Below are 27,562 nucleotides of genomic sequence, written 5' to 3'. Positions count from 1 at the left end.
TTCTCCCTCTGCATATGTCTCTTCCTCTCTCTCTCTATCTCCCATGAATAAATAAGTTTTTAAAAAATCTTTAAAAAAAAATGAAAACATCTACTTAGTCCTTATTTTGTGGCTGGATATAGACGTAATTTTTTATTATCAAACCCCTATGATAATTACGGTAGCTACAGCTTAAAAATGAATGGAAAAGAAATCATCTAAGATGGTTGACAGGCCCACTGACTTAGCTGGCTACTTGTTTTCAGAAACAGTTATGTACATGTTTAATGGAACCTCAGTAATATTAAAGGGAAAAGCCAGTTGGCATCCTGCTAAGTAGGAGCAGATAGCTTTTTAGCAGCAGAGCTTGACTAAGGCTAGAGAATTATGAGTGATTGCCTTGATCTGATGTAAGTCTCCAAGGCCATTCCCAACCCCAGTCATTACCTACCTCTAATTTTCATATTCTTAACTACGGTGTAGTAGTCCCTGGTGGGCCAATTTCTTGGAACATAACGTGCTATTGCAGTGCTGAAAGGTACAAAACATGATTAAATATCCCTTTATTTTTTGACTTTTGAAACTTAAAGGCTTTTGCAGAATGGCAGACCAGATGGTGCTGAAATAGTTGTTTAAAATTGTAACTCTAGATTTGATATCCATCAAATAGATGTGAAACGAAAAAAAATTGCTTTGAAGAGTGACAAATTGGATAGCAAAATTAGCGTCAGATTTTCTTCCTAAGTGGTGAATAAAGTTGTTTGGGGTAGTATGTGGTTTTTGGTCATTGCAAAGAGAAATTGCAAGGGGAAATTGCAAGAGAAAAAGATATTTTAATATTAGACATTTATTGGGACACCTGGATGGCTCAGCGGTTGAGCATCTGCTTTTGGCTAAGGGTATGATCCCTGGAGTCCAGGGATCGAGTGCCACATGGGGCTCCCTGCATGGAGCCTGCTTCTCTCTCTGCCTATATATATATATCTCTGCCTCTCTCTCTCTCTTTCTCTCATGAATAAATAAATTAAATATTTAAAAAAAATATATATATATATATATATATATAAATTAGACATTTATTAAAGGATGTTATTTTAAAATATTTTTTCCAGTTGGTATTTATCAATATCTCAGATCCAAAACTGGTAGAATGGTGTTTCAACAACTGTTTTTATCAATTGTTTTACTTTTATTATTTTGTAGATAATGAGCTTCAATCCCCAAGATCTGCGAAGACGTTTGTGGGTGATTTTTCCAGGAGAAGAAGGTTTAGATTATGGAGGTGTAGCAAGGTAGTGATAATATGAATACTCAGAACTTAGTTCCTTTCTTCCAAAGGTATCATTCACTTTGCTTGCAAGTATTTTCTCAATATTATATTTCAGGAAAGTGAATGTAGCAAATTATTATTGTACCTTTATTATGCTGCATCTACAGAATTTCAGCAAACACTAATTCAACACTGTCTCTCTAAGGGACTAATAATGGATTTCCCCCATTCCTTAGGATACTCCTGTGAGGTAGCATTTTATAGATAATAATGAGGTTTCGAGACTCACCTAAGGTACATAACTAAGATGTAGAGCCTGGATGCAAAGTTTGCATCATACAACCAGAAGTCAGTGTTTAGTCTACTACCTCATATTTGTTCCATAGAACATAATACAAGGCCCTATAGTGATCAGGTTATTTTCCCCATCACAGATGACTGATACAGATAATAGCCACTCAATTCCCAACTGAGATAATATATCTGTTTTAAGAATACAGACGGATGGGCATCCCGGGTGGCTCAGCAGTTTGGCGCGGCCTTCGGCCCAGGGTGTAATCCTAGAGACCTGGGATCGAGTCCCACGTTGTGCTTCCTGTATGGAGCCTGCTTCTCCCTCTGCCTGTGTCTCTGCTTCTCTTTCTCTCTCTCTGTCTCTCATGAATAAATAAGTAATCTAAAAAAAAAAAAAAGAATACAGAGGGATGTATCAAAAAGGGGTTGAAATTTTAAATTCTGCTTTCTTACTATTTGGAGTTTCTAATCATACCCTGGAAGACAAACTCAAGTAAGAAATTCCTTTGCTTATTCCATAACAGTATAGCACATCAGGCTAAATATTTGCCTAGCAGTGGTAGTATGGAAAGCAAGGACTTTGGAGTCAAGACTGGATTTGAATCCTTTTTCTGCACTTAGTAGTACAACCTGGGGCAAATATCTTCCATTCCATCTGTAAAATAAGAATAGTCACATCTGCTTTTCTAGGATTATTGTGAAGAGTAGAAATAGTGTTTATTAATGACCTAGTTCAGACCCTCCATTTTTGTTTGCTCACTAATTGATAGCTACATTTTAGTAGTTCTTATTTATGCTATGTGTTAAAGTTCACATTTGAAAATATGTGAAGTAACCACTGGCAAATAATGAGTAAAAACATTTAATTTTGTATAAGTTAAAGGTAATTCAGGAGGAGGACATTTATTCTTAATTAGAAAATCAAATAATATTAATAAGTATAAGCAGCATTACTACCAGGGGCCATGATTTATAGGAAAAGAAATCTCAGACACAAGCTAATATCATTTGTATTGCCCAGATCCATTCTGCTTTCTGTTTAATCAGGCCTACTCATAGTGTACAGTAACTATAATCTTATTTTAATATTGGTTGATATTTTCACAGTTGACTTAGAGCTCCTCAGAGCATTTATCTAATGAATGAGTGGCTTCAATGAAGTGTTTTATTGTCTTTGTGAAATTGGAAGTTTTTTCAATTAGCAATAATCGCGCCTCAGATAAACCTCATTGGCTACGATACTGCCACTGTGCAAAGCTGGAAGTTTTTTAGAGAGCAGTGACATCTGATGAGAATTGCTGTGAGGCTTAGTAACAGATGGAATAATATTAGACCTCCTTCAGCTGCTTTAACTACATGGGTTAATAGTGAATATTAAACTTAGCTCTATAATAGTATTTCATTGATTCTAAGACTAATGCTCATAAATTGATAAATTGATTTAAATGTCTCTGACATTGGGATGTGTATCACAATTATAATTAGAAAAATTTTTAGTAGCTCATTGAGTAATGGTGTCTTTTAAGTCGATGATGTCTTAGATTCTCTGAAATATAATATGGAGTGTGTAAGTATCATCTCTATAAACTAGATGTCTATCTGAATAGAAGCAGTTAAAAATCAACATAAGATTAGAAAACTGTCACCAGCCAAGGAGTATAGATTCCTGAGAACTTTATAGCACTGCACTTTGATTTGTTGGTATAGTTTTTTCACCCTAAATTTTCTTTTGATTTCAGAGAGTGGTTCTTTCTTTTGTCACACGAGGTGTTGAACCCAATGTATTGCCTGTTTGAATATGCAGGGAAGGATAACTACTGCTTGCAGATCAATCCCGCTTCTTACATCAATCCAGATCACCTGAAATATTTTCGTTTTATTGGCAGGTTTATTGCTATGGTAAGTACTGGTGAACTCTGTTTACTTTGCTAATTCACCAATATTAAGGTATTGTTTCTTTAACATTTAACTTTCTCATTTGAAATTTTCTCATCACTAAGATTTTTTTTTAAGATTCGTTTGTTATATTTGCTATTTTCCCAAAAATGTGCCATAATAGATGACAGGGGAGCTTTATATGAAGAATTAATTAATCTAACATTCTATCATAAAAGGTTTATTTTCTTCTCATATAGGCTCTGTTCCATGGAAAATTCATAGACACAGGTTTTTCTTTGCCATTCTATAAGCGTATATTGAACAAACCAGTTGGACTGAAGGATTTAGAATCTATTGATCCAGAATTTTACAATTCTCTCATCTGGGTTAAGTAAGTTTGTTTCCGTTTAATTTATCAAAATATAGTCTATATGATTTCATTATGGTGTTGGTAACCTGCCCAAACTGTAAGCAAGTAATTGGTTTATTGAATTTAGATATTAAACTTGTCTCATCCAGTATAATAGATTTTACAGAATACACCTGATATGTTAGGTAAAAATATGATGACTTTAGAGCGTAATCTTTCCAGTTTTCATATTATTTTGATCTTATGGTTTTAGACTAATTATTGAAGAACACAGTCCTTTAGTTAAATACTTTTTATATGATTGAATTAGTGTAACAAATAGTATTAATTTCATTTGTGCAGAGAAAACAATATTGAGGAATGTGGTTTGGAAATGTACTTCTCTGTCGATAAAGAAATTTTAGGTGAAATCAAGAGTCATGATTTGAAACCTAATGGTGGCAATATTCTTGTGACAGAAGAAAATAAAGAGGAATATATCAGGTGAGAGAATGCTCCTTTTAACATACTTTAGCCTTTCTGTTGGGCTACAGCACATTGATAATTGCCTAGTGATACTAGTGGACAGTATTTTAAAATAATGTTTGCCTTTTTACTAATCATTATGAGAACTGATCATGTATAACAAGGACGTGATTGATTGCTTTCTAACTTACAAGTATGTTGAGAGAGGAACAAGGAAAGTGCTATGAAAAGTCAAATGAGGGAGACATCATTTAGTTGTAATCATGCAGCAAGTAGCTGGTGATATTTAATATGAGCTTTGAAGGTTGGGGCGATTTCACTTGTGTAAAAATGAGAACTGAAGTTACGGGCAGAGATACAAAGGCTGGAAAGCACAAGTCACAAATAGTAACTAGGGAAGTATAGTGTGTGGTGGTGCTTTTAGGCAGCTCAGAGCTGATATCCCATTCTACCATGTCCTGCATTTCAGAGGCCAAGGAAAATGAGGAATCTTTAGAAGATATGGAGGCTAATAAGTTATTATAACCCTTAAGAAAACAGAGAACTATACCCAAGTGGTAGATAGAGAAGCCACATTATAAGAAATTAAGGACCGGCATCCCTGGGTGGCTCGGCGGCTTAGAGCCTGCCCAAATTGGCCCAGGGCGTGATCCTGGAATCCCGGAATCGAGTCCCACATCAGGCTCCCAGGATGGAGCCTGCTTCTTCCTCCTCCTGTGTCTTTGCGCCCCCCCCCCTCTTTCCCTATGTTTATCATAAATAAATAAATCTTAAAAACAAATTAAGGACCAAATTAGGTAGACAATCTAAATTTCAATTTTAACATCTGGCAGCAGAGCAAGAAGTAGAACAGATTCTTGTGGAGGCAGCAGGGTAAAGAGACTGTCCTGCCAGTTAACTTAAACTAAATTTTACAAAGAATCTAATGGGTACTGATAGGTTTTATACCCCTTTTCTTGGAATATATTCAGTTTAACCACAATTTGAAGATTATAAAGGGATAGAAAAGAATGTTGATTATATAGAACTTTCACTTTTTTTCTCCCAAATTGGGAGTTTTAAGAGTAGAAATAGTGCTAGGTCACTCTTTTAAATACCAGTCTGTAACCACCATGCCATGTAACATTGAGTCATTGAAAAGAATCTGAAATTTATATGCAGATATTTTTGTGGGGAGTACTCTAAGATCAAATAAAATTTATAAGTAAAATAATTTATAATGTATCCTCTCACGCTTGCTGAATTGATTGATACTTTAGTGTCACGAGTTATAGTTCATTCACATGTTCTCAACACCAGCTCTGTTAGAGCAGCGTTAGTTTCCATATATCTGCTTTTTCTTGAGTTACAGTTTCTGGGTCTCTTGCTTGCTTTTTCACTTTTTAAATATTAATATATTCACTCCAGCATTCCTGTGACTAGTATTTGTGTAATAGATCTTCCTCTGTCCTTTAGCTTTCAGTCCTGTCTCTGTGTATTTATTTAAATTTTTTTTTTTTTTAAGATTTTATTTACACATGAGAGACACAGAGAGAGGCAGAGACACAGGCAAAGGGAGAAGCAGGCCCCATGCAGGAAGCCCGACATGGGACTCGATCCCGGGTCTCCAGGATCACACCGAAGGCAGCACTAAACCGCTGAGCCACCCAGGCTGCCCTGTATATCTGTGTATTTAAAGTATGTTTCTGACAAGTAGCATATTCTTGGATCTTAATATTTTCATCCAGTCTGATCATCTTTACTTTTTAAATGCACTGTTTAGTACCATTTACATTTAATATGATTATTGATATGGTTGGAGTGAAGTCTGCCACCTTGCTATTTGTTTAATTATCCTAACTTCCTTTGTTCTTCCTTTCCTGCCTTCTTTTGAATTAATAGTTTTTTTAACCTGTCAGATTTTTTTTAAACTATCCCTCTTTAATTATTTTAGTGACTGCTCTAATGATTATAATATATATCCATAATGTCTCACTTAAAATTAATGTCTCACTTATAATTAATATTATATACATATTTATATAACATATAATATTACACTACTACTTGTACAATAGTAAGAAGCTCATAATATAATTTCAGTTATCTCTAACCATTTGTGCAGCTGTTGTCAGATTTCTTACCTTATAAACATTATTATTAGTTCTTGCTTCAAACAATTATTAGATTTTTTTAAGTTTTTATTTAAATTCCATTTAGTAGGGTAGCCCTGGTGGCTCAGCGGTTTGGCGCCACCTTCGGCCCAGGGCCTGATCCTGGAAACCCCGGGATCGAGTCCCATGTCGGGCTCCCTGCATGGAGCCTGCTTCTTCCTCTGCCTGTGTCTCTGCATCTCTCTCTCTCTCTCTCTCTCTCTCTCTCTCTCTCTCTCTCTCTCTCTCTCTCTCTCTTTCTCTCTCATGAATAAATAAATAAATAAAAATCTTAAAAAAAAAAACCAAAACAAAAAAAACATGGCCCTTTCTCCTTACGATGGAAAGCCTAAGGTGTTTACCATGTAACTTTGTGGGATGTAAACTTAAATTTTGTCCACTGGTACAAGGTAGCTGCTGAAATTTCTGCTTGAGTCTTTGACTTTTCAGTTGCTTTGCACAGGGTTCTTTGGAGGCTTATCATTCTTTACATGTGTATCGTATTTAGCAATCCACTAAGGATTTGAAGTAAATTCCTGTGCAGATTTGGAATTTGTCTTCTTTCTTTCTGGGATTTTTCCATACCAGTTTTGGTAGCTTCAAACTGCTAATAACCTCATGTCTCCTCAGCCCAATGAGACTGTTGCTCTCTGTTTGAGCTTCATTCTCTTTTGCTCTCTAAACTGGGAAATGCCCTCAGGAGAAAAGCCTATTAGTAACGTGAATCTGTTTCAATGTGCCAACCTACTTCTAGAATGTTACGCCCAGTAATTTTTCCCTGCCTTTGATTTTTCTCTAATGCCTTCAAATAGTAGTTTTTGGGGGTGCCTGGGTGACTCAGCAGTTTAGTGCCTGCTTTCAGCCCAGGGCGTGATCCTGGGGTCCCGGGATCAAGTCTTGATTCGGGCTCTCTGCATGGAGGAGCCTGCTTCTCCCTCTGCCTGTGTCCCTGCCCCCCCCCTTTCTTGTGTGGGTCTCTCATGAATAAATAAATAAAATCTTTTTAAAAAATAGTAGTTCTTTTTAAGAACACACCCAGAGTTTATCATTATAATCACCAGGCAGATTAGTCCATTACAGCCTACACTGCCATTTCCCAAAATTTCGGAGGCTTCAGTAAACTTTAGGACTTTTTTGGTCAAGTGATCAAATGCCAAAAATATATATTTTTGTTTGCTCATTAAAATTGTTAAAAAGTTAGGATCCCTGGGTGGCTCAATGGTTTGGCGCCTGCCTTTGGCCCAGGGTGCGATCCTGGAGTCCCGGGATTGAGTCCCGCGTCGGGCTCCCTGCATGGGGCCTGCTTCTCCCTCTGCCTGTGTCTCTGCCTCTCTCTGTCTATCATGAATAAATAAATAAATCTTTTTTTTTAATTGTTAAAAAGTAAACTTACACTAAAATGGAAAAAAAACCCAGCTTGTATTTGTTGTGATTTTTTTTTAAAATTTTTTTTTTTTTTATTTATTTATGATAGTCACACACAGAGAGAGAGAGAGGCAGAGACATAGGCAGAGGGAGAAGCAGGCTCCATGCACCGGGAGCCCGACGTGGGATTCGATCCCGGGTCTCCAGGATCGCGCCCTGGGCCAGAGGCAGGCGCCAAACCGCTGCGCCACCCAGGGATCCCTATTTGTTGTGATTTTTAACTCTGTTAATATGTACCCAGTAGATGAAGATTAAAGTCAAAGTTGGGGGGAATCCCTGGATGGCACAGCTGTTTGGCGCCTGCCTTTGGCCCAGGGCGCGATCCTGGAGACCCGGGATTGAATCCCGCATCGGGCTCCTGGTGTGTGGAGCCTGCTTCTCCCTCTGCCTGTGTCTCTGCCTCTCTCTCTCTCTCTCTCTGTGTGACTATCATAAATTTAAAAAAAAAGGGGGGGTTTTTAAAAAATAAAAATAATAAAATAAAGTCAAAGTTGGGGTTCCTGGGTAGCTTATTCATGGTTAAGCATCTTCCTTTGGCTCAGGTCATGATCCCAGTGTCCTAGGATTGAGCTTCTTGCTCACTGGGGAGTCTACTTCTCCCTCTCCTGCCCCCCATCTCTCTTGTGCTCTCTCAAATCTTTAAAAAAAAAAAATCAAAGTTGAAATCTAAAATATTCAGTAGAGATTTTTGAGAATTTTCATTACAAGTATTTTTTTTTAGGATTTTATTTATTCATGAAAGAGAGAGGCAGAGACATAGGCAGAGGGAGAAGCAGACTCCATGCAGGGAGCCCAATGTGGGACTTAATCCCGGCACTCTAAGAGGATCACGATCATACCCTGAGCCGAAAGCAGATGCTCAACCTCTGACCCACCCAGGTGTCCCCCTTAAAAGTATTTTAATTCAAGGGGCACCTGGCTGGCTCAGTCAGTTAAGCTTTCGACTTTTGGTTTTTGCTCGGGTTCTGATCTCAGGGTGGTGGGATCCAGCTTCACTTCGGGCTCCCCGCTCAACAGGAAACCTGCCAGAAAGTCTGTCTCTCCCTCTTAGCTGTCCCTACTCCTTGACTTAAACACACTCTCTCACTTGTGTGCATGCTCTCTCTAAAATAAATCATCAAAAGAAGTATTTTTATTCAAAAACATTGGCAAAGGAGAAATCTATTAAGTTAAAAGCTTAAGAAACTTTTGCAGCATATGAACCCTTTTAAGATGCTGATTGAAGCAGTTGTTAAATTGAGTCAATCAGAATTTGAGCACTCAATATTTGGCTATAAAGAAATTATTACTTACTTTTTTGGGTGATAATAGAATTGCGGTTGTTTTCAATTTGAAGTAAATTCCTGTGCAGGAATTCAAAAAGACTATCTTGCAGAGATACATGCTGAATTATTTATGTTTAAAATGATAGTATATGATACTTAGGGTATGGGTAGATGCATAATAAAATTGGTGTACTGAAGCTAGGATATATATGTGGTTCATTCTATCCTACTTTATAAATATTTGAAGTTTTTCATAATAAAGTCAAAAAATTTTTATGCTCAGAATTTAAAGGTAAAATTTAAACTTCCTGATAGCTTTTTAAATATTTATTTACCAGAATGGTAGCTGAATGGAGGTTGTCTCGAGGTGTTGAAGAACAAACACAAGCTTTCTTTGAGGGCTTTAATGAAATCCTTCCCCAGCAGTATTTGCAATACTTTGACGCAAAGGAATTAGAGGTAATGTGTTTTTCTTATTTCCTCTGCAGCATGCTGGTAAATAATGCCTTCAAGTGTCTGCTTTCAGCTCACTTTCTTACCTTTCCAGTAGCAATAGCATTTTTTATGCTAGCAGGATGTTTTGAAGCATCCTTAGTGGTTTTAAAAAGTCCATAATTTATCCAAAAATATAAAAGTGTTACCCCCCGAAAAAAGCATTACTATTAGAACATCTCTACAGTGAGTGACTTATTTACCTGACTATATGTATATATGACACCATCAATGGAAACTCAACTTTCATAAATAATGTAGATGTAATTCTTGATGCACAGCTTATAAGCCTAATAAGCCTTCTGATTAATTTTTTTTTGAAATGTTGAATATTAGTCTTTCCTTCTCTAGGTCTAGCATTTTTATATAGGTTGTAAAGAAACCATCTTTTTTTTTTCTTTTTTTTTTTCAAATCTCCAAAGGTCCTTTTATGCGGAATGCAAGAGATTGATTTGAATGACTGGCAAAGACATGCCATCTACCGTCATTACACTAGGACAAGCAAACAAATCATGTGGTTTTGGCAGGTTTGTCTCAGTTTATTTCTATTGGCAGATACATCATAATTTTTTAGAAATTGCTTACCATATATGGAAGAAAGTCATAGAACAAACTGTACTAGTATATTGAAGTACTTCATTCCACCCTATGCTTTATAATAAATGAATAGACTGTATAATTGCTAAGTTATGGAAGCAGCCCAGGTGTCCATTGATAAATGAATGAATCAGATGTGTATGTGTATACACACATGATGGAATATTATTTAGCCATAAAAAAAGAATGAAATCTTAAAAAAGGAATGAAATCTTGCCATTTGCAATATTATGAATGGATCTAGATGGTGTAATACTAAGTGAAATAAGTCAGCCAGAGAAAGACAAATACCATATGATTTCACTTGTGTGGAATTTAAGAAACAAAGAAAAAGGATAAACCAAAAAACAGACTCTTAACTAGAGAGAACAAACTGATAGTTATCAGAGAGGAGATAGGTGGGATGGGTGAAACAAGTGAAGAGGTTTAAGAGAACACTTACCTGATGAGTACTGAGTAATGTATAGAATTGTTGAATCACTATATTGTACACTGAAACTAATACAATTATGTTAGTTATATGGAATTAAAACTTCTAAAAAGAAAGATTTTAATAGCATTTTTAAAAGACTATTGCTGAGTAGGCAACACACACCTTGCACCTTTGCCCGAGAGTATAAGAACTCCAGATGATGATTCCCCTGCATTTGATCTAAATGCTATTGGAATTTTTTTTTTAAGATTTTATTTATTTATTCATGAGAGAGACAGAGAGGCAGAGACACAGGCAGAGGGAGAAGCAGGCTCCATGCAGGGAGCCCGATGTGGGACTTGATCCTGGGACTCCAGGATCATGCCCTGAGCTGAAGGCAGGCACTAAACCTCTGAGCCACCCAGGGGTCCCTGGCTTTTGGAATTTTATAGAACTGTCTAAAGTATGGTTTTCACCATTCATACTTCATTAAGATTATATAATGTTTAGAAGGCAAGACTTAAGGGAGTGACCTGGTTTGGAATCATAGTGTGTCTTCAAAAAATACCTGCTATAAGCACATGAGAAGATACTCAAAGGACTAATCATTAGGGAAGTGCAAATCAAAACCACAATGAGATACTGTTTCATATCCATTACTAACATGGCTATTATCAAGAAATAGAAAATAATCATCCTTGTTGAGGACGTGGAGAAATTGCAAGTCTCCTGCATTGCTGGTGGGAATGTAAAATGGCACAACTGTGAAAAACAGTTTGAAGCTCCTCAAAAAGCTAAATATAAAATTAATATATCTAGTAGTTTTCCTATGTATACCCTAAAGAAATGAAAGCTAAGACTCAAACATATACTTATATACCTATGTTCATGATAGTGTTATTCACAAAAGCCAAAAGGTAGAAGTAGCTTAAGTGTCCATCAACAGATGAATGGAAAGATGAATGTACACTTACAATGGAATATTATCAAGCCTTAAAGAGAAAGTTAATTCTGGCAGGCTATACCAGGGGTGAACCTTAAGGATGTTATCCTGAGTAAAATAAGCCAGTCACAAAAGGACAAAGATTGTATGATTCCATGATTCCACTTAAATGAAGTGTCTAGAATAGGCAATTCATAGAGACAGAAAGTAGAATAGTGATTAACAAGGGCTAGGGGGTGAAGAGATGTTTCATGAATTTAAAATTTTGGTTTAGGATTATAAAGTTCTGGAAATAGTGCTAATGGTTACACAGCAATGTACACCATACTTAATGCCATAGAATTGTATGCTTAAAATGGTAAATTTTGTTATATTTTACCACAATAAAAAAAATTAAAAAATTTAAAATGTCTATTACTTATGTAAAGATGAACTGAACTTCTATAAATAGGATTAGCATTGTAAAATACTTGACAATAGTACAATTGGATAAAAATTATTTACCAAAACTATTTGGCTGAATCAAAACACTTGTGCTGCAGGCTAAAAAGTGTCTTCCATAAACCTAATGTTTTGAGTCAGAGTTGTAGGAGTTGAAAGCCACCTGATTCTGGTAGAGAATAACTACACTAAAACCTAGAGAACATTGAGAAGAGATTTTTGATAAATATCTGGGTCAGAATTCTATGAGCTAGATTTCATTTGTTCATAAAACCAAAAAGTCGGGATCCCTGGGTGGCGCAGCGGTTTGGCGCCTGCCTTTGGCTCAGGGCGTGATCCTGGAGACCCGGGATCGAGTCCCATGTCGGGCTCCCGGTGCATGGAGCCTGCTTCTCCCTCTGCCTGTGTCTCTGCCTCTCTCTCTCTCTCTGTGACTATCATAAATAAATAAATTAAAAAAAAAAAAAAAAAAAACAAAAGTCTATACTGATTTAAACTCTGCCCTATGTAACCACATAAATATCCTATAGGACAAGCATATCTGGGAGGTAGAATAAGGGGCTGCTCTAGAAGAGTTAATCTTGAAATTTAGTGAGTAGGAAGCTTTTAGACCCAGGGCACTTTTCTTTTTCTATCTCCCTGAAAGGACGTGGTCCTAAGACATATATAGGGGAAGGTTGGCAGGGCTTTGACAAAAATGGAGAAGCTCCTCCATCGACAGTGGTAGGGTATAGTCATTATCTAGTGCATCTAACACTGCAAGATCATTTGAAATGATGGTTTTCCATTCTTGTTTATGCTAAATGTAACGTAAGACCTATAGATCTTTATATTTATGTGTTGTTGTTGTTGTTTTTTTAACAGTTTGTTAAAGAAATTGATAATGAGAAGAGAATGAGACTTCTGCAGTTTGTTACTGGAACCTGCCGATTGCCAGTTGGAGGATTTGCTGACCTCATGGGTATGTATAAAAAATCACTTTTCCTATACAGAAAATTTTTTGTCACGCAGTTAAATCAATGTGTATACAACTTATCAGAAATAACAAAGACAAGAATAGACATTCCTAACCAGTCAGAGTTAACCTGGATTTGTTTAAACTTTTAATTCACTTTGTTGTCTTCACCTCTAGAAAAGTTTTTTGTTTTTTTTTTAAAGATTTTATTTATTTATTCATGAGAGACACAGAGACACAGGCAGAGGGAGAAGCAGGCTTCCTGCAAAGAGCCCGGTGTGGGACTTGATCCCGCATCCCGGGATCACGCCCTGAGTCAAAGGCAGATGCTCAATCGCTAAGCCATCCGGGCGTCGTTCCCCCCCCCCTTTTTTAAAGATCACCTCTAGAAATTTTTAACCCTAAGTCTAAGATCCCACCTTTTATTTTATTTTTTAAAGATTTTATTTATTCATGAGAGAGGCAGAGACACAGGCAGAGGGAGAAGCAGGCTCCATGCACGAAGCCTGATGTGGGACCTGATCCCGGGACTCTGGGATCACACCCTGAGCCAAAGGCAGACACTCAACCACTGAGCCACCCAGGCGTCCCAAGATACCACCTTTTAACTTCACAAGATAGCAATATTCTATATGTAAATCTATTTGGTCATTCAGTCATTTGACAAACATTTTAGTGTGTCCTATGACTTGGTTGTATTATATTATGTGTGTGTGTGTGTGCGCGTGTATTTTAATATTTTATTTACTTATTCATGAGAGACACACAGAGAGGTAGAGGCATAGGCAGAGGGAGAAGCAGGCTCCCTGTGGGGAACCTGATGCGAAACTTGATTTCAGGACCCGGGATCACAATCTGAGCCAAAGACATATGCTCAACCACTGAGCCCATAATACAGATGCCCCTGTATTATACTATATTTTAATGATGCATTTAACGCTCTTCTCTATTGTACTTGGAGCTCCTTGAGATACAGATCCGTATCTTCATCCTTTTATTTCTGGAGCCTAGCATAGTTCTTGTCACATAGTAGTCACTGATCAAAATGTGTGTTGTGGGATCCCTGGGTGGCGCAGCGGTTTGGCGCCTGCCTTTGGCCCAGGGCGCGATCCTGGAGACCCGAGATCGAATCCCACATTAGGCTCCCGGTGCATGGAGCTTGCTCTCCCTCTGCCTGTGTCTCTGCCTCTCTCTCTCTCTGTATGACTATCTTAAAAAAAAAAAAAAATGTGTGTTGTTTGGAAATGAATGACTGATAATAAATTTTGTGACTGATAATAAATTAAGTAAATTACAATCTTTAACACCAGCATTATGCCAGGTACCATAGGAGAATAGAAATTATGATCAATAAGCCTATTTCAGCTGAAGCAGAGAGTTAATAATTGAAGAACTAAGTAGGCATTTTTGGATACAGTGACTAAAAGCCAGACCAGAAGAGTTTGGACATTACTCTGAAGGTACTGGAAGCTGTGAAAGCTTTTGAAGAGAGGAAAACTTGCTGAAGCTGCATATTAGGAAGATTTGATAGCAAGGTATAGCGTGCATTAAAGGAGAAACCTGAAGGGAGTAGAGAAGAAAATATGGGAGCAATTGATCTTAAGAGACGGAAGTACAGATGGAAAAGAAGGGATAAATGCTAGAGAAGTTCCAAAGGTAAAACAGGATTTGATTAGAAGATGAGCTATAAAGGAAGAACGTCAAGGATAAAACCATGTTTTGAAAAATGGAGAAATAGAGAAGTTGTAAAGTGTAAAGAACATGGTTTACAGTTTTTGAGGGAGGATAATGAGTGGCTTAGAACCTCCTGACTGCCAGACAACCACATACAAAACTAGAGAGCTAGAGGGGCAGTTATTTTATTTTATTTTATTTTTTAATTATTTATTTATTTATGATAGTCACACAGAGAGAGAGAGAGAGGGAGAGACATAGGCAGAGGGAGAAGCAGGCTCCATGCAGGGAGCCCGACGTGGGATTGGATCCCGGGTCTCCAGGATCGCGCCCTGGGCCAAAGGCAGGCGCTAAACCGCTGCGCCACCCAGGGATCCCTAGAGGGGCAGTTTAGTAGATGTTACCAAAGTATGAGTTTAGAGGGAAGAGAAGAAAGGGAAAATAGAGTCATTAGAGCAGTGACACTTGAAGCTATTAGAATAGATTGGCTCATGCAGAAATAGAATACAAAGAATAGAGGTCTGATGCTCTCATCAGAGGGATGAGACAGAAATATACTAGAGGCAGATTTAAAGGATTTAGACCCCAGAGAGTAAAGAGAAATAAATATTCCAGTGTCTCAGAAGCAATATAGAAAGGAGATTTTTAACCCAGCACTAGAGAGGTTTCAGAGAAGGTTTATTACTAGTAAGTTTTTGGAGGAGGGGCACCTTTTGAGAATGCTCTCTAGTTTGAAAAAGAAGAACCATGTTGCTGCTTCAGGAAGTAAGGTAATGACCAAAATGAGGAAAAAATTGGTACAAGCTTTAGTATAAACTAGAAATCCTATTATTAAAGAGATGAGAACTAGGTCTGCTCTTGGAAATAATATTTGGGGTTAGGTAGAGCTGTCTAAAATAACACGGAGGATACCTACAGAAGGCAGAGAGGAGATTGTGGTTCATAGAATTTTAGAGGCCATCTAGTTTAACCTTCCACTTAGTGTAGGAGAAAGTTAGAAGAATGGTGTATGCATCACATCATTACTTTGACAGATCTAACATCCCATCTCTATAACAAATATTTTTAATATACTCTATTAATATTCTGGAATTGGTATAGATGTGGGGTGCCTGGGTGGCTCAGTCGGTTAAGCATTTGCCTTCGGCTCAGGTCATGATCCCAGGGTGCTTGGGTTGAGCCCCATGTGAAGTTCCCTGCTCAGTGGGGAGTCTGCTTCTCCCTCTTCATTGGCCCCTTCCCACCATTCATGTGCTCCCTCTCTCAAATAAATATATAAATAAAATCTTAAAAAGAAATTGGTAGATATGAAAGTACCTATAATCTCAAAAAACACATAAATTTATCACTAACATTTTTAAGAAGTGACTTATAATGAAATAACATTTAGTTCAATAAATGTATATTTGGGAACAACTGTTAGAAGACACCAGTTAGTAGATACTTGTTCCTCGGGTTTAAGATAAGACCAGAAACCTTTCTGCATAATAAACACTGGAATATGAAAGAAGTTGAAATGGCTTGAAAATAGGAGTATAGGTGCAAAAGTCCACATAGAATTTGTGTGGTTTAGGGGCAGTGTCAGAATAAGATTGAAAACAGCAGGCAACCTCAAAATAATTTCAGTGTATTTAATGTATACAACTTGATGTCTTAAAAAAAAAAAACAACAAATTGATGTCTTACCATTCTATAAAGTATTAGAAAGCATTTAAGATGATGTGACATATTTGCAGGATAGCTTTTATTAGTGAAATTTCACTAAGATCCCTTCATTTCCTATTTCTCTCTTTTAATATTTGATTCTATGTCTTTTGACTGCAATGCAGACTCTTCTGTTATGTGCTAATTAACCCATCTGGAGCACCTGGGTGGCTCAGTGGTTGAGCGTCTGCCTTTGGGTTGGGTCGTGGTCCTGGGGTCCTGGGATCAAGTCCCGCATCAGGCTCCCTAGAGTGAGCCTGCTTCTCCCTCTTCCTGTGTCTCTGCCCCTCTCTGTGTGTCTCTCATGAATAAATAAATAAAATCTGGGATGCCTGGGTGGCTCAGCAGTTGAGCGTCTGCCTTTGGCTCAGGGTGTGATCCCAGAATCCCGCGATCAAGTCCCACATCGGGCTTCCTGCATGGAGCCTGCTTCTCCCTCTGCCTGTGTCTCTGCCTGTGTCTCTGCCACTCTTTCTGTTTGTGTGTCTCTCATGAACAAATAAAATAATAATAACTAACTAAATAAAATCTTTTATTTATTTTTTTCTAAAGATTTTAAATAAAATCTTTTTAAAAATAATAAAACATTCTATCTTTGTGGTTAGAAATGCTGTAATGAGAGAATGTTCAGAGTGAGTTAACATAATTTTGTGCTTAATTAATCATTTTAACTATCCTTTTTTATTTTTTAAAGATTTTATTTATTCATGAGAGACAGCGAGAGTCAGAGACATAGGCAGAAGGAGAAGTAGGCTCCATGTAGGGAGCCCGATGCGAGACTCCATCCCAGGACTCCAAGATCATGCCCTGAGCAGAAGGCAGGCACTAAACCACTGAGCCATCCAGGAGTCCCTAACTCTCCCTTTTTATAATGACTATTTCCTACTGGGCCTTTCACAGAATTACTTGTGTAAACACTATGATATTATTATTAAAAAAAATTTTTTTTAATTTATTTATTCATGAGAGGCAGAGACACAGGCAGAGGGAGAAACAGGCTCCATGCAGGAATCCTGACGCAGGACTCGATCCTGGGTCTCCAGGATCATGCCCTGGGCCGAAGGCGGCGCTAAACTGCTGAGCCACCTGGCCCATTATTCCCACTTTGATGTTATTAAATCAGAAGTACTAATTCATATTTGTACTGGGTTTAGTCAAGAGGGACATGAGAAAATTCTTTGAGTATGACTGTCTCACACAATGCAGAACATTTCGTTTGCCTGGCCCCTACTAATTAAAAAGTCCAGTAACATCACCAATCATTGTGACTACCAAAAAATGCTTTCTTGGGATTGGTAGTGACCTTTTAGAAAACCAGTGCTTTAAGATCACCATTCACTCTGTCTACAACAGAAGATAAATGAGAGAAGAGGCAAGAAGTGGGTATAAGTGTATAAGGATTCTACAGGACCTATAAGCACAAGCATTGTTAATATTGAATTCACTAGGTTGTTTACATTTTATAAAGTTTTAACAATCTTATATTTAAATCAAGTTTTATTGTATAAGACAGTGGATTGTAGTTTCCCTATTGTGTTTAAAGCTAAAATTAGGGGATCCCTGCCTGGGTGGCTCAGCAGTTTTAGCGCCTGCCTTCGGCCCAGGGTGTGATCCTGGAGTCCTGGGATCGAGTTCCGTATCAGGCTCCCTGCATAGAGCTGCTTCTCCCTTTGCCTGTGTCTCTGTCTCTGTCTCTCTCTCTCTGTGTGTGTGTGTGTGTGTGTGTGTGTATCTCATGAGTAAATAAATAAAATCTTAAAAAAAAAAAGCTAAAATTAAGCTTCTTAGGTATTCTATTATTAGGTGAAGCATTTTAGTTATAGCATTCTGTTATTCTGGCAAAGGATGCCAGATAAAACTGCATTTTCTTCTTGGCATACATTAACAAAATGGTTCTCAAACTTTAGCACTCATCAGAATCACCTGGAAGCTTGTTCAAACACGTATTGCTGGGCCTTATCCCAAAGTTTCTGATTCACTTCCGTAGGCTTTGGGTACGGCCCATGGATTTGTGGTTCCTTTTTTTTTTTTTCCCGTTTTCTTTGAAAGATTTCATTCATTCATTCATTCATTTATTAAAGATTTTATTTATTTATTCATAGACACACAGAGAGAGAGGCAGAGACACAGGCAGAGGGAGAAGCAGGCTCCATGCAGGGAGCCCGACGTGGGACTCGATCCAAGGTCCCCAGGATCACACCCCAGGCTGCAGGCGGCACCAAACCGCTGCGCCACCCGGGCTGCCCAAAAGATTTCATTTATTTTAGAGAGAGTGTGCACAAGCAGGGAGAAGGGCAGAGGGAGAGAGAGAAACCCAAGCAGACTCCACACTGAGCATGGAACCCAACTTGGGTCTCAGTTTCACAACCCTCACATCATGAACTGAGCTGAAATCAAGAGTAGGATGCTCAACTGACTGAGCCACCCAGGAGCCCTGGATTTGTGGTCTTAAGAAGTTCCCCAGTTATGCTAATGCTGCTGGATTGAGGGGGCCAGAATTTGTGAACCATTGCGTATCAAACTGTGGATGATTTTACTGTTTTAGGGAGCAATGGACCACAAAAATTCTGCATTGAAAAAGTTGGGAAAGAAAATTGGTTGCCCAGAAGTCATACCTGGTAAGTAAAATCAGAAAGAGTAGAGAAAATAGCCTTTTCCAGTTACCCTGTTGATAGTAAAGGCTGTTGGAAATGAGAAATGAAATACTTTCCCCATGGTATTGACTTATTTTAATAGCTTTATTGAGGCATAATTTATATACAGTAAAACTACTAAAGATCATAAAGTTACTCATTTAAATTCAGTGATATTTAGTAGATTTTCAGAGTAGTAACTATCAACTAATTACAGATTATTTCTGTCACTCCAGAATGGTCCCTTATGCCCATTTGCGGTCAGTCCCTTTTCCTACCCCTGGATTTTTTTCTTTTTTTTAATGTGATATTTAGGAAAACATTGAATTCTTTGCTGAAAGCAGAGAGAAATCAAGCCTGGCTAGCTTTTGCGAGAAATATTTTTTCATTATAAATGTAGTTTAACCATGTTTCCAATAATGTACAGAACTAAAAACAACCCTATTTTTAATTCACATACAATGTGTTGGAATTCTAATATGAACAATATTTGAACTTCTTTTGTGAGACATTTCATTAACCTTGCCAGATATTCCTTCATTTTCCCCATCTGCCCTTTTTACTTGTTCTAGTGTCTGTTTCTTTATATTTTCGTACATGTTACATACATGTGGTTTTTTAAAAATAACATTGGTACATTTGTTGAAAATCAGTTGACATAAATCTATGGGTTTATTTCTGGATTCCCAGTTCTGTTCCATTGATCTATATGTCTTTACTTAATGGCAGTACCACACTGTCTTGATTATAATAGCTTTGTAATAAGTTTTGCAATTAAGAGGTATGAATTCTCCAACTTTTTCAAGATGGTTATGGCTCTTCTGAGTCCTTTGGATTTCCATATGAATTTTAGGATAAGTTTGTCAGTTTCTGCAAAGAGGTTAGCTGGGATTTTGATAAAAATTGCTTTGAATGTGTAGATCAGTTTGGGGGGGGGTAAAGTGTTTTATCTTCTTGAAGCTATTATAAATGAAATTGTTTTCTTAATTGTAGATTGTTAAGATTAATTGCTAGTGTATAGAAATATAGTTAATTTTTGTACATTAATCTTCTACACATGTACAATACATTTTTTATTTGACCTCTTGTCTCTTTTTCTCAAACTTTTTCTCAAACTTCTCAAAGTGTAATTGTGTACCTTTACACTCCTGTGAACATTTTATCTCAGTCACATATGAAAACCAGCTTCGTAATTTTGTTAGGTTCTATGTTTTCATTTGCAAGAAGTAAGAAAAGTCAAAATTGTAGATTTATTTTCCGTTTGTGGATAGCACTTCTGATCTCAAATATTTGCTTAGGCTTTATCCTTAAAATATAACAGAGGGGCCAAAGCCTTATGGCAAATTCACTACCTTATAAAGGTAATAACAGTATCACCTCAAATTAGAAGATACCCCTTAAAACCTCACAGCTAAGAACATGACAGAGAAATTCAGTAGGAATAGATTATTAGATATTAAAGCAGAAAATTGTTTCTTAAGGTAGTAAACAGTCCCCAACTTAAGATGGTTAGACTTAAGATTTCTTGACTTCACGGTGGTGTGAAAGTGATATGCATTCCGTAGAAACTGTACTTTGAATTTTTAAATTTTATTTATTCATGAGAGACACGGGGGGTGGGGGGCAGAGACACAGGCAGAGAGAGAAGCAGGCTCCATGCAGGGAGCCTAATGTGGGACTCGATCCTGGGACTCCAGGATCACACCCTGGGCCGAAGGCAGGCACTAAACTGCTGAGCCACCTACCTAGGGATCCCCTGTACTTCGAATTTTGAGTTTGATCTTTTCCTGAGTTAGCAGTATGTATATGATACTCTCTCATGATGCTGGGCAGTGGCAGTGAGCTGAAGTTCCCAATCAGCCAGCAATCATGAGGATAAACAACTACTACATTTAAACCATTCTATATCCATACAACCTTCTGTTTTTCCACTTTGAGTACAGTATTCAATAAATTACATGAGATATTCAATAATTTATTATAAAAGGTATTGTGTTCAATGATTTTGCCCAACTGTAAGCGAATGAGGGTGTTCTTAACACATTTAAGGAAGACTAAGCTAAGCTATATTTGGCAGGCTAGATGTATTAAAATGCTTAATGGTATTTTCAACTTATCTTAGGTTTATCCACGTTACCCTATCATAAGTCAAGGAAGATATGTACTTAAAAATCTTTTGATAAGAGACTTGTGGCCCACAAAGTGTAGGATACTTACTATCTAGCCCTTCACCGAAAAAATTTGCTGACCACTAATCTAGATTAGGGTGAATAGTAGATTATGAGAGGACTAACTTTTGGCCCTGTGTTGTATATACACCTGTTGGTTCTTCACTCTACCCTGGAAGGTAAATACTGTTATTCCTGTGTTACCAAAGAAGAAAGCAAAATTGAGAAAGGTAAAAGCACTTGTTCAAAGGCCCAGTGACAGAGCTGGGATTTGAATTCAATTTTGCCTGACTTTAAAACCAGTGTTGTTATATACTACACTGCTCATATGATTCTTTATATATTTCCTTTTCTCAAGCTAACAATTCTTACTTTTAGTTTTAATCGCCTGGACCTGCCACCCTACAAGAGCTATGAGCAGCTGAAGGAAAAGCTTTTATTTGCCATTGAAGAAACAGAAGGATTTGGACAAGAGTAACTTCCAAGAACTTGTGCCACCAAAGGACAAGAATTTATTTGCAATGTTTGTCCTTTTCCTTCTCTGCTTGTTGCACATCTTGTTGTAAAATTGGGCTGTGACTGTTTAGAGAGTTATTTGAGTGTAAGTAAATTAATGTTATCATTGAGATTTATCTCCCCAGTGATTCTGGATTTCTACTCAATGTTTCCAGGAATCAGATCTGCAAATGATTAGTCAAACCTTACTTAACATGAGATTTAACACAGCAGTGAAATCTGCTTTGTCTTATTCTACTAGATTGTTACCTTAACAACAATTTTGTATGTGTGTCAAAAATCTCACTTGGGAATAGATTTTTTTCTTTTAGAGATTTCTGCAGATATGCAGGGAAGTCCCTTGGAAAACGAAATCTGTAAGATCTTAAGCCTCTTGATAAGAGGTATTTGTTAAAAGTGCAAACTTAGTCCAGCTTTTGGAGATGTAAGCAGACTTCTGGTTTGTGCTCTCCCTCTCATATCAGCCTGGCCTGACTGTTGATTTTCCTTTCTGGAGCATGAATCCATGCATCATTTTCCTTGGAAAGTGATGCAAGACTCTTAAATCTCTCTACAAAGTAGTTTTGTTAAATTTGAATTCAGGGAGAAGTTGGTCCCAGCCTGCAAATGACTGTTAACTCTCTTCATTTGGAAGTTTGATTGTTTTAATTACTTTTGCAAATACTAAACTTAAACAATATTAACACTGTGCTTCCTTCACAGTGGTTTTATAAAAGTTAATCTAGAATTGGAATTAATTTAGCTAAATTCATCAAAGGCCATCATTGACCATTTTTGTATGTTCCTATATATAAATTGCATCTATAATTTTATCATAATCCAGAAACTTCAGTTATATTTTATTATTGCTAAGAGTTCAAGTTCTAACTAGAGTACTTCCCAGTCCAAAGAGAGAGGTCAGTGAAACATCCTCTAAGTTACATTTTCATTAGGGAGGGAGAGCTGTGGTACTGGCTAAAAAGAAGGGAGTAATACATTTACTAGCAATACATGCCTAGTAACCACAAAAATGTATTCTCTGTATGAATTAAAAGTCTTCAAACTTATTTCTCTGACACGTTAGAGTAGTCTTTTCCATTCTTTACATTGTCCTGAATTGGATATTCTCTTCACTCTAAAAATTTTAACAAGTTTTTCCAATGACTATTTAATTTCATACTGCTCCAGTAGTATCTGATTAGTGCACTTTTGAACATCTCTATAGTTAATTCTTTTAACTTGGCCTAGCTTAGATTCTGTCTGGGTGGCTGCTGTCAAAGGTTTGACTTTATGGACAGTGGGATGAAGCCTCAGCCAGCTGAGTGCCTATCACAGCTGAAGCCTGAGGAAAGCCTCATAACTCATGAAACAGGACTTTGGCAGGTTTCTATAGCATAACCTTAACAAGTAGCGCTGAGCCAAAAATAAGAGAGTAGCAAACCCCTGTTCCATAGAAAAAGAAAATGGTTTTCCTTTGTCCCTAAGTATTCTTACATACTGGAACAACAACAAAAACATTTTAAAACTTGTGTATCTGTGCTCTAAAACACTGCCATCATAAAGCAGATTGAAAGTGATTGAAAGGGTTGCCTCATTTAGAAATTGCCAGTGTAAAGGGAGGAGATTAGGTTCTCCCTAACCCTATCTTTAGTTTTTTATTCCATATACTCCAGGAAATGTGTGGTCTCCAAAAGCCCTAGTTGTTTCCAAAGTAGGGACTCTGCCTTTTTGTTGGTAGGGGGAAAATGCTATTGCTTTGTCTTACAGAGCGAATGTATGCCAACTATCCATTCATTATATAAATCTGAACTTTGGTAATATATGGCTGTGGAGATTAAGCCTTCTCTAAAGACTTACTATTGAGGTGAATTCTCATTATAAAATGTAGTTATCTACAATATTTACTAGAGATCTATGAGATGAAATTAAATAATGTAAGAAAGTAGACTTTTTTTGTTCTACATAATGCTTGATGATTCATTTAGGGACCTAGAAATATTGTGTGAAAATGTATAAATATCACCCAAAAGGCTTTCTGCCCTATATTTTTAAAATACAGAATAGTTATATTTGAAGTAGCCCTGGCCCTAGTTCTATAGGGTTTGGCTATTTAATATTTTTATGGAAGAAACGTTTAGTTCTGGAAAAGGTAAATGCTTGTATATATTTTTGCAGCCTGGGATCTCCCTATTCCATTTCTTCCTTTAATTTAAGTGGCCACATGTATATGTCTTCCCTGCTGTGTTAGGAAAATGGGGGCTGGATATCCCAAGAATCAGAGGTTATATAAAAATACTACAAATAGACAGCTGACATAAATATCTACCAAATGCTATTTTAAAATTGGGTCCAAACTGAACATTTGGAAATAGATTTATTGTAAGTGTTCAATTAGAGCAATTTCTTAAATCTGAACTAAATTGCTTTTAGAGTCCTTTTTCTTTGTAAGCATTGTAAATGCTAATAAATCCTGTTTTTTTTTTTTTTTTTTTACTGCATGTTATGTTGAAATAAAAACAAAGTAAAATGAGCAATTGCCTTATTCTTCTGCTCTTTTGGGAGACTGGGGAAGGCAGCATTCACAGCCTGGGTCAGGAGGGAAGGACCTCACTCGTTTCATCAGATAGAGTGGTTTAAAACTGATTTAAAAAAATAAATAAATAAAAATAAAACTGATCCAGCAGCTCATAATAATAAATTTCTGCTCTGTCTTTTATGATCTTATATCAGAGTGCAGAAGAATGTTATTTCATAAGACTTACAATAACTCTATTTAAAATTCAGGTGTTAATGTTTCATCAAGAGATTGACATACTAATGTCAATGCATCAGAAATTTAAGTGAAAAATGGCTCACTTGCCCACAAAGATCTCATCCTAAATGAACTATTTTAGTCAAGCCCACTCTGCCACTTTTTATATATCTTGTTAATAATCTAAAACGGTATCAGGGATGACTCATGGACTTTAGACTTCTCTATTTCTATATCCTTCCTTGTTTTGGATGTAACTCCACCTGAACTCCCTTAGGGTAATTACTTCTACTTAATATTGTTGGTATCTCCAGCCCCCCCTTATTTTTTGTTCTTCTTTTAAAGTTATTTACGAAACTATTTGTATATATGCTATGCTTTCATTTACTAAAAACGGAATGGCAGCACTGGATTGTATATTACTGTATTGGAGTTCCTTTGTTTTCTTGAACTGTAATTTCAAATACTCAGGTAACTCTACAATTATCACAGGGAGTCAAGTGCTCTTATAAAGGTCCTTCATGGGGCTGCCTCACTTGCATTTCCTTAAAAGATGTAAGATGTGTTTATAATTAAACTTTTTTGGTCCTTTATTTGCACACTGTTCTCTTAGTCTTGAGTAAGGAGGTTTTCCCTACCTGCAGTGAAGGCTTCTTTCTGTATGATTAAGTCTCATAGATTTCTGCCTCTCTGCTTTTCTAAGTGGGCAGGTTATAACCTGTCTATACTGTGGAGTAGGTAAAAAAACAAAAACAAACTAGAAAGACCCACTGAGATGAGACTGGATTTATCACCTATATTGAAGAGAACCAAAATGAAGACATCTGGTTTTCTAAGACAACTAAAGGTGCTCTAAAACAGGACTCCAGCACAGGTGCTGAATAGAGAACCACGAGCTTACTACCAAGACTGACCTCAATAAGCTGTCCTGCTCACTAGCTTCAGTAGACCTTTTTCCTACTAGGAAACCAGGTGATCATGCTCACATATTTAAAATAGAACGAACCAATAGTAAAAGGCTAAGGGGATTGGGATTTTTTTTTTTTTAATGCTGAATTAACAGTGACTAGAGGACATAAACTGCAGATCCCTCCCAGATCCTGAGAAGTAGACCCTGTCCTATTTAATGCTTTATATGAGCAGCCAGAAAGATCTAGTTTCAGTGTGGCTAAAAAAAGGGGTGGGTGGGTGGAGACCAGTCAAGACCAGTCCCTCCCAGCATGAGAGACTCTTCCATGGGAAATAGTTCTTATCATCTGGCTTTCTGGCCCCAAACTGTAATAAAAACATCAAACAAGACTCAGCTGTGGCTGACTGCTGTTCGCTGGACTTTATTTTTTTTTTAAAGATTTTATTTATTTATTCATAGAGACAGAGACCCAGGCAGAGGGAGAAGCAGGCTCCATGCAGAGAGCCCCATACGGGACTCGATCCAGGGTCTCCAGGATCACGCCCTGGGCTGCAGGCGGCGCCAAACCGCTGCACCACCGGGGCTGCCCCTGTTGGCTGCACTTTAAATGTCTCCTATTATGTAACTGTAGAATAGAAATTGCTGTCAGCTCCAGCCCATTTCAGTTACCAATTCCTATGTGTGTGTAGGGCTCCTTTATGGTTAGGACATTTTTGGAGAGGATTCCAGGGAATCTTGATGGTTGGCAAAGAGAGGAGGGTCTTCAGTGGAGACCTCAGAAGGACAATGTTTGTCCATTGTTTAGATTCCCATTAAGCAAAGCTGCTGTGGGCAAGAGGGTTTTGTCAAAGCACCCCACAGGGCAGGACCTTGAGAATTTGTAGTTATACGTACCAATCACTGAAAACATTCATACTTTTTCCTCATTTCTAGTTCAGACCTGCTCATCTGTCTTCCCTATCCTAGGAACCAGCACTACACCTATATTCACTTAGTCCCCAGGCCAACTGTCATAATTTATTACCATCTCCCAAACACTGTTAGATATGCCACATGTAACTGTTTAGTCTTCCTGGCCACTCTCTAGGATGATTATTTCTATTTTTATTTTATTTTTAAGATTTATTTATTCATGAGAGACACAGAGAGAGAGAGAGGTAGAGACACAGGGAGAGGGAAAAGCAGGCTCCCCGCAGAAGCCCGATGTGGGATTCGATCCCGGGATCATGACCTGAGCTGAAGGCTGCCGCCCAACCACTAAGCCACCCAGGCATCCCTTATTTCTATTTTATAGATAATAAAATGAAGACTCAGAGTGATTAATTTGAGGCTATTCAGTAGCAAGACTGCAAACTGGAATTCTGGACTGTGACTCCAAAGCCTGCCTGTATAAACGTTCATATTCCATTACTAGTAATATTAACCTTGATCCTTTAATTAAGATGATGTCGGCCCAGTTTTCTCACTGTAAAGTGACTGTCCGATCCTCTTAAAATCCAGACACTCCAGAAAGGAGCACCAAATCCTTTCCCAATTGAGAAAATTTTTCTTTTCAGTGGAAAGAAAAATTGGAGTTAGAATATCTGTGTTGAATCGAGCACCCTCCCCAGGAATGTAGCCTTGAACCAGTCAACATGGAATTTCCTGGTCAATACTAGCAAATTTACTGACAGACCTGTTTCTTTACCCTTATAAGGGTTTAAATAATCCGTTCCTTGTTGATAAATTGCTTTCTTTTTCTTATGCCCTCTCTGATTTAAAGTCTTTGTTAAATAAATAAATAAATAAATAAATAAATAAATAAATAAATAAATAAATAAATAAATAAATAAAAAGTCTTTGTATAGCTCAGCAGAGCTTCCCTCTCTTAGGATGCTGCCCGATTCATGACTTGTGTAATAAAGCCAATTAAATCTTCAAGTTTATTCCATCGAATTTTGTTTTCTAACAAAGGCTAAAGAACAGAAAATAGGACAACGTAGGACTTTGCGAAGAAAGCTCCACTCTTTTAAAGGTGAAAAAAATGAGGGAGCACAGAGATGTAAAGCGGTTTCTCCGGGGTAACCCAGGGGTGGAGCTGAACTCGGAGTCCTAAACCTGAGTACTCCCAGGCTAGCCCTAACCACTCCGAGAACCAGCCTGGAATATTCCCAAAGGGGATCGCTCTGGAGATCCCAGAGACGCACTCCAGTCCCCGTCCCCAACTTTACCGCGCCTTTGGCGCATTTTGACACGGCGCCTTACTTTGCCTTCATCAGGGCGCAAAGGGGGTCTCAGCAAAACCTCCCTCCTTGCCTTCATACTCGCT

At 37.6% G+C, this 27,562-nt stretch overlaps 1 protein-coding gene and 1 non-coding gene across 5 annotated transcripts in view; one reads left to right on the top strand and one right to left on the bottom strand.

Annotated features, from left to right (window-relative positions):
• Positions 1–27,003, top strand: part of ITCH (itchy E3 ubiquitin protein ligase) — a 146,785-nt gene extending 119,782 nt beyond the window's left edge. For 3 of the 4 annotated variants that reach the window (XM_055301128.1, XM_055301123.1, XM_055301143.1), the window contains 9 exons: positions 1,183–1,271; positions 3,283–3,442; positions 3,679–3,812; positions 4,134–4,274; positions 9,417–9,537; positions 9,993–10,097; positions 12,828–12,924; positions 18,842–18,914; positions 21,476–27,003. In XM_055301128.1, the coding sequence (XP_055157103.1) occupies positions 1,183–1,271; positions 3,283–3,442; positions 3,679–3,812; positions 4,134–4,274; positions 9,417–9,537; positions 9,993–10,097; positions 12,828–12,924; positions 18,842–18,914; positions 21,476–21,575 (1,020 nt within the window). In that variant the 3' untranslated portion in view covers positions 21,576–27,003. Of the gene's footprint in view, positions 1–1,182; positions 1,272–3,282; positions 3,443–3,678; positions 3,813–4,133; positions 4,275–9,416; positions 9,538–9,992; positions 10,098–12,827; positions 12,925–18,841; positions 18,915–21,455 lie in introns of all 4 variants that reach the window. The other variant, XM_055301134.1, reaches the window with a different exon arrangement.
• On the bottom strand, positions 2,661–2,802 carry LOC129498895 (U4 spliceosomal RNA). Its single transcript, XR_008662235.1, has one exon. It is a non-coding gene; the product is annotated as a U4 spliceosomal RNA (small nuclear RNA).
• Positions 27,004–27,562: the final 559 nt, after the last annotated feature.

The sequence above is a fragment of the Nyctereutes procyonoides genome, unplaced genomic scaffold (genome assembly GCF_905146905.1).
Source record: "Nyctereutes procyonoides isolate TBG_1078 unplaced genomic scaffold, NYPRO_anot_genome, whole genome shotgun sequence".
In the NCBI taxonomy this organism is placed as follows: domain Eukaryota; kingdom Metazoa; phylum Chordata; class Mammalia; order Carnivora; family Canidae; genus Nyctereutes; species Nyctereutes procyonoides.
The sequence above is the reverse complement of the archived record's forward strand: the minus strand, read 5'-3'. Positions and strand labels throughout refer to the sequence as shown.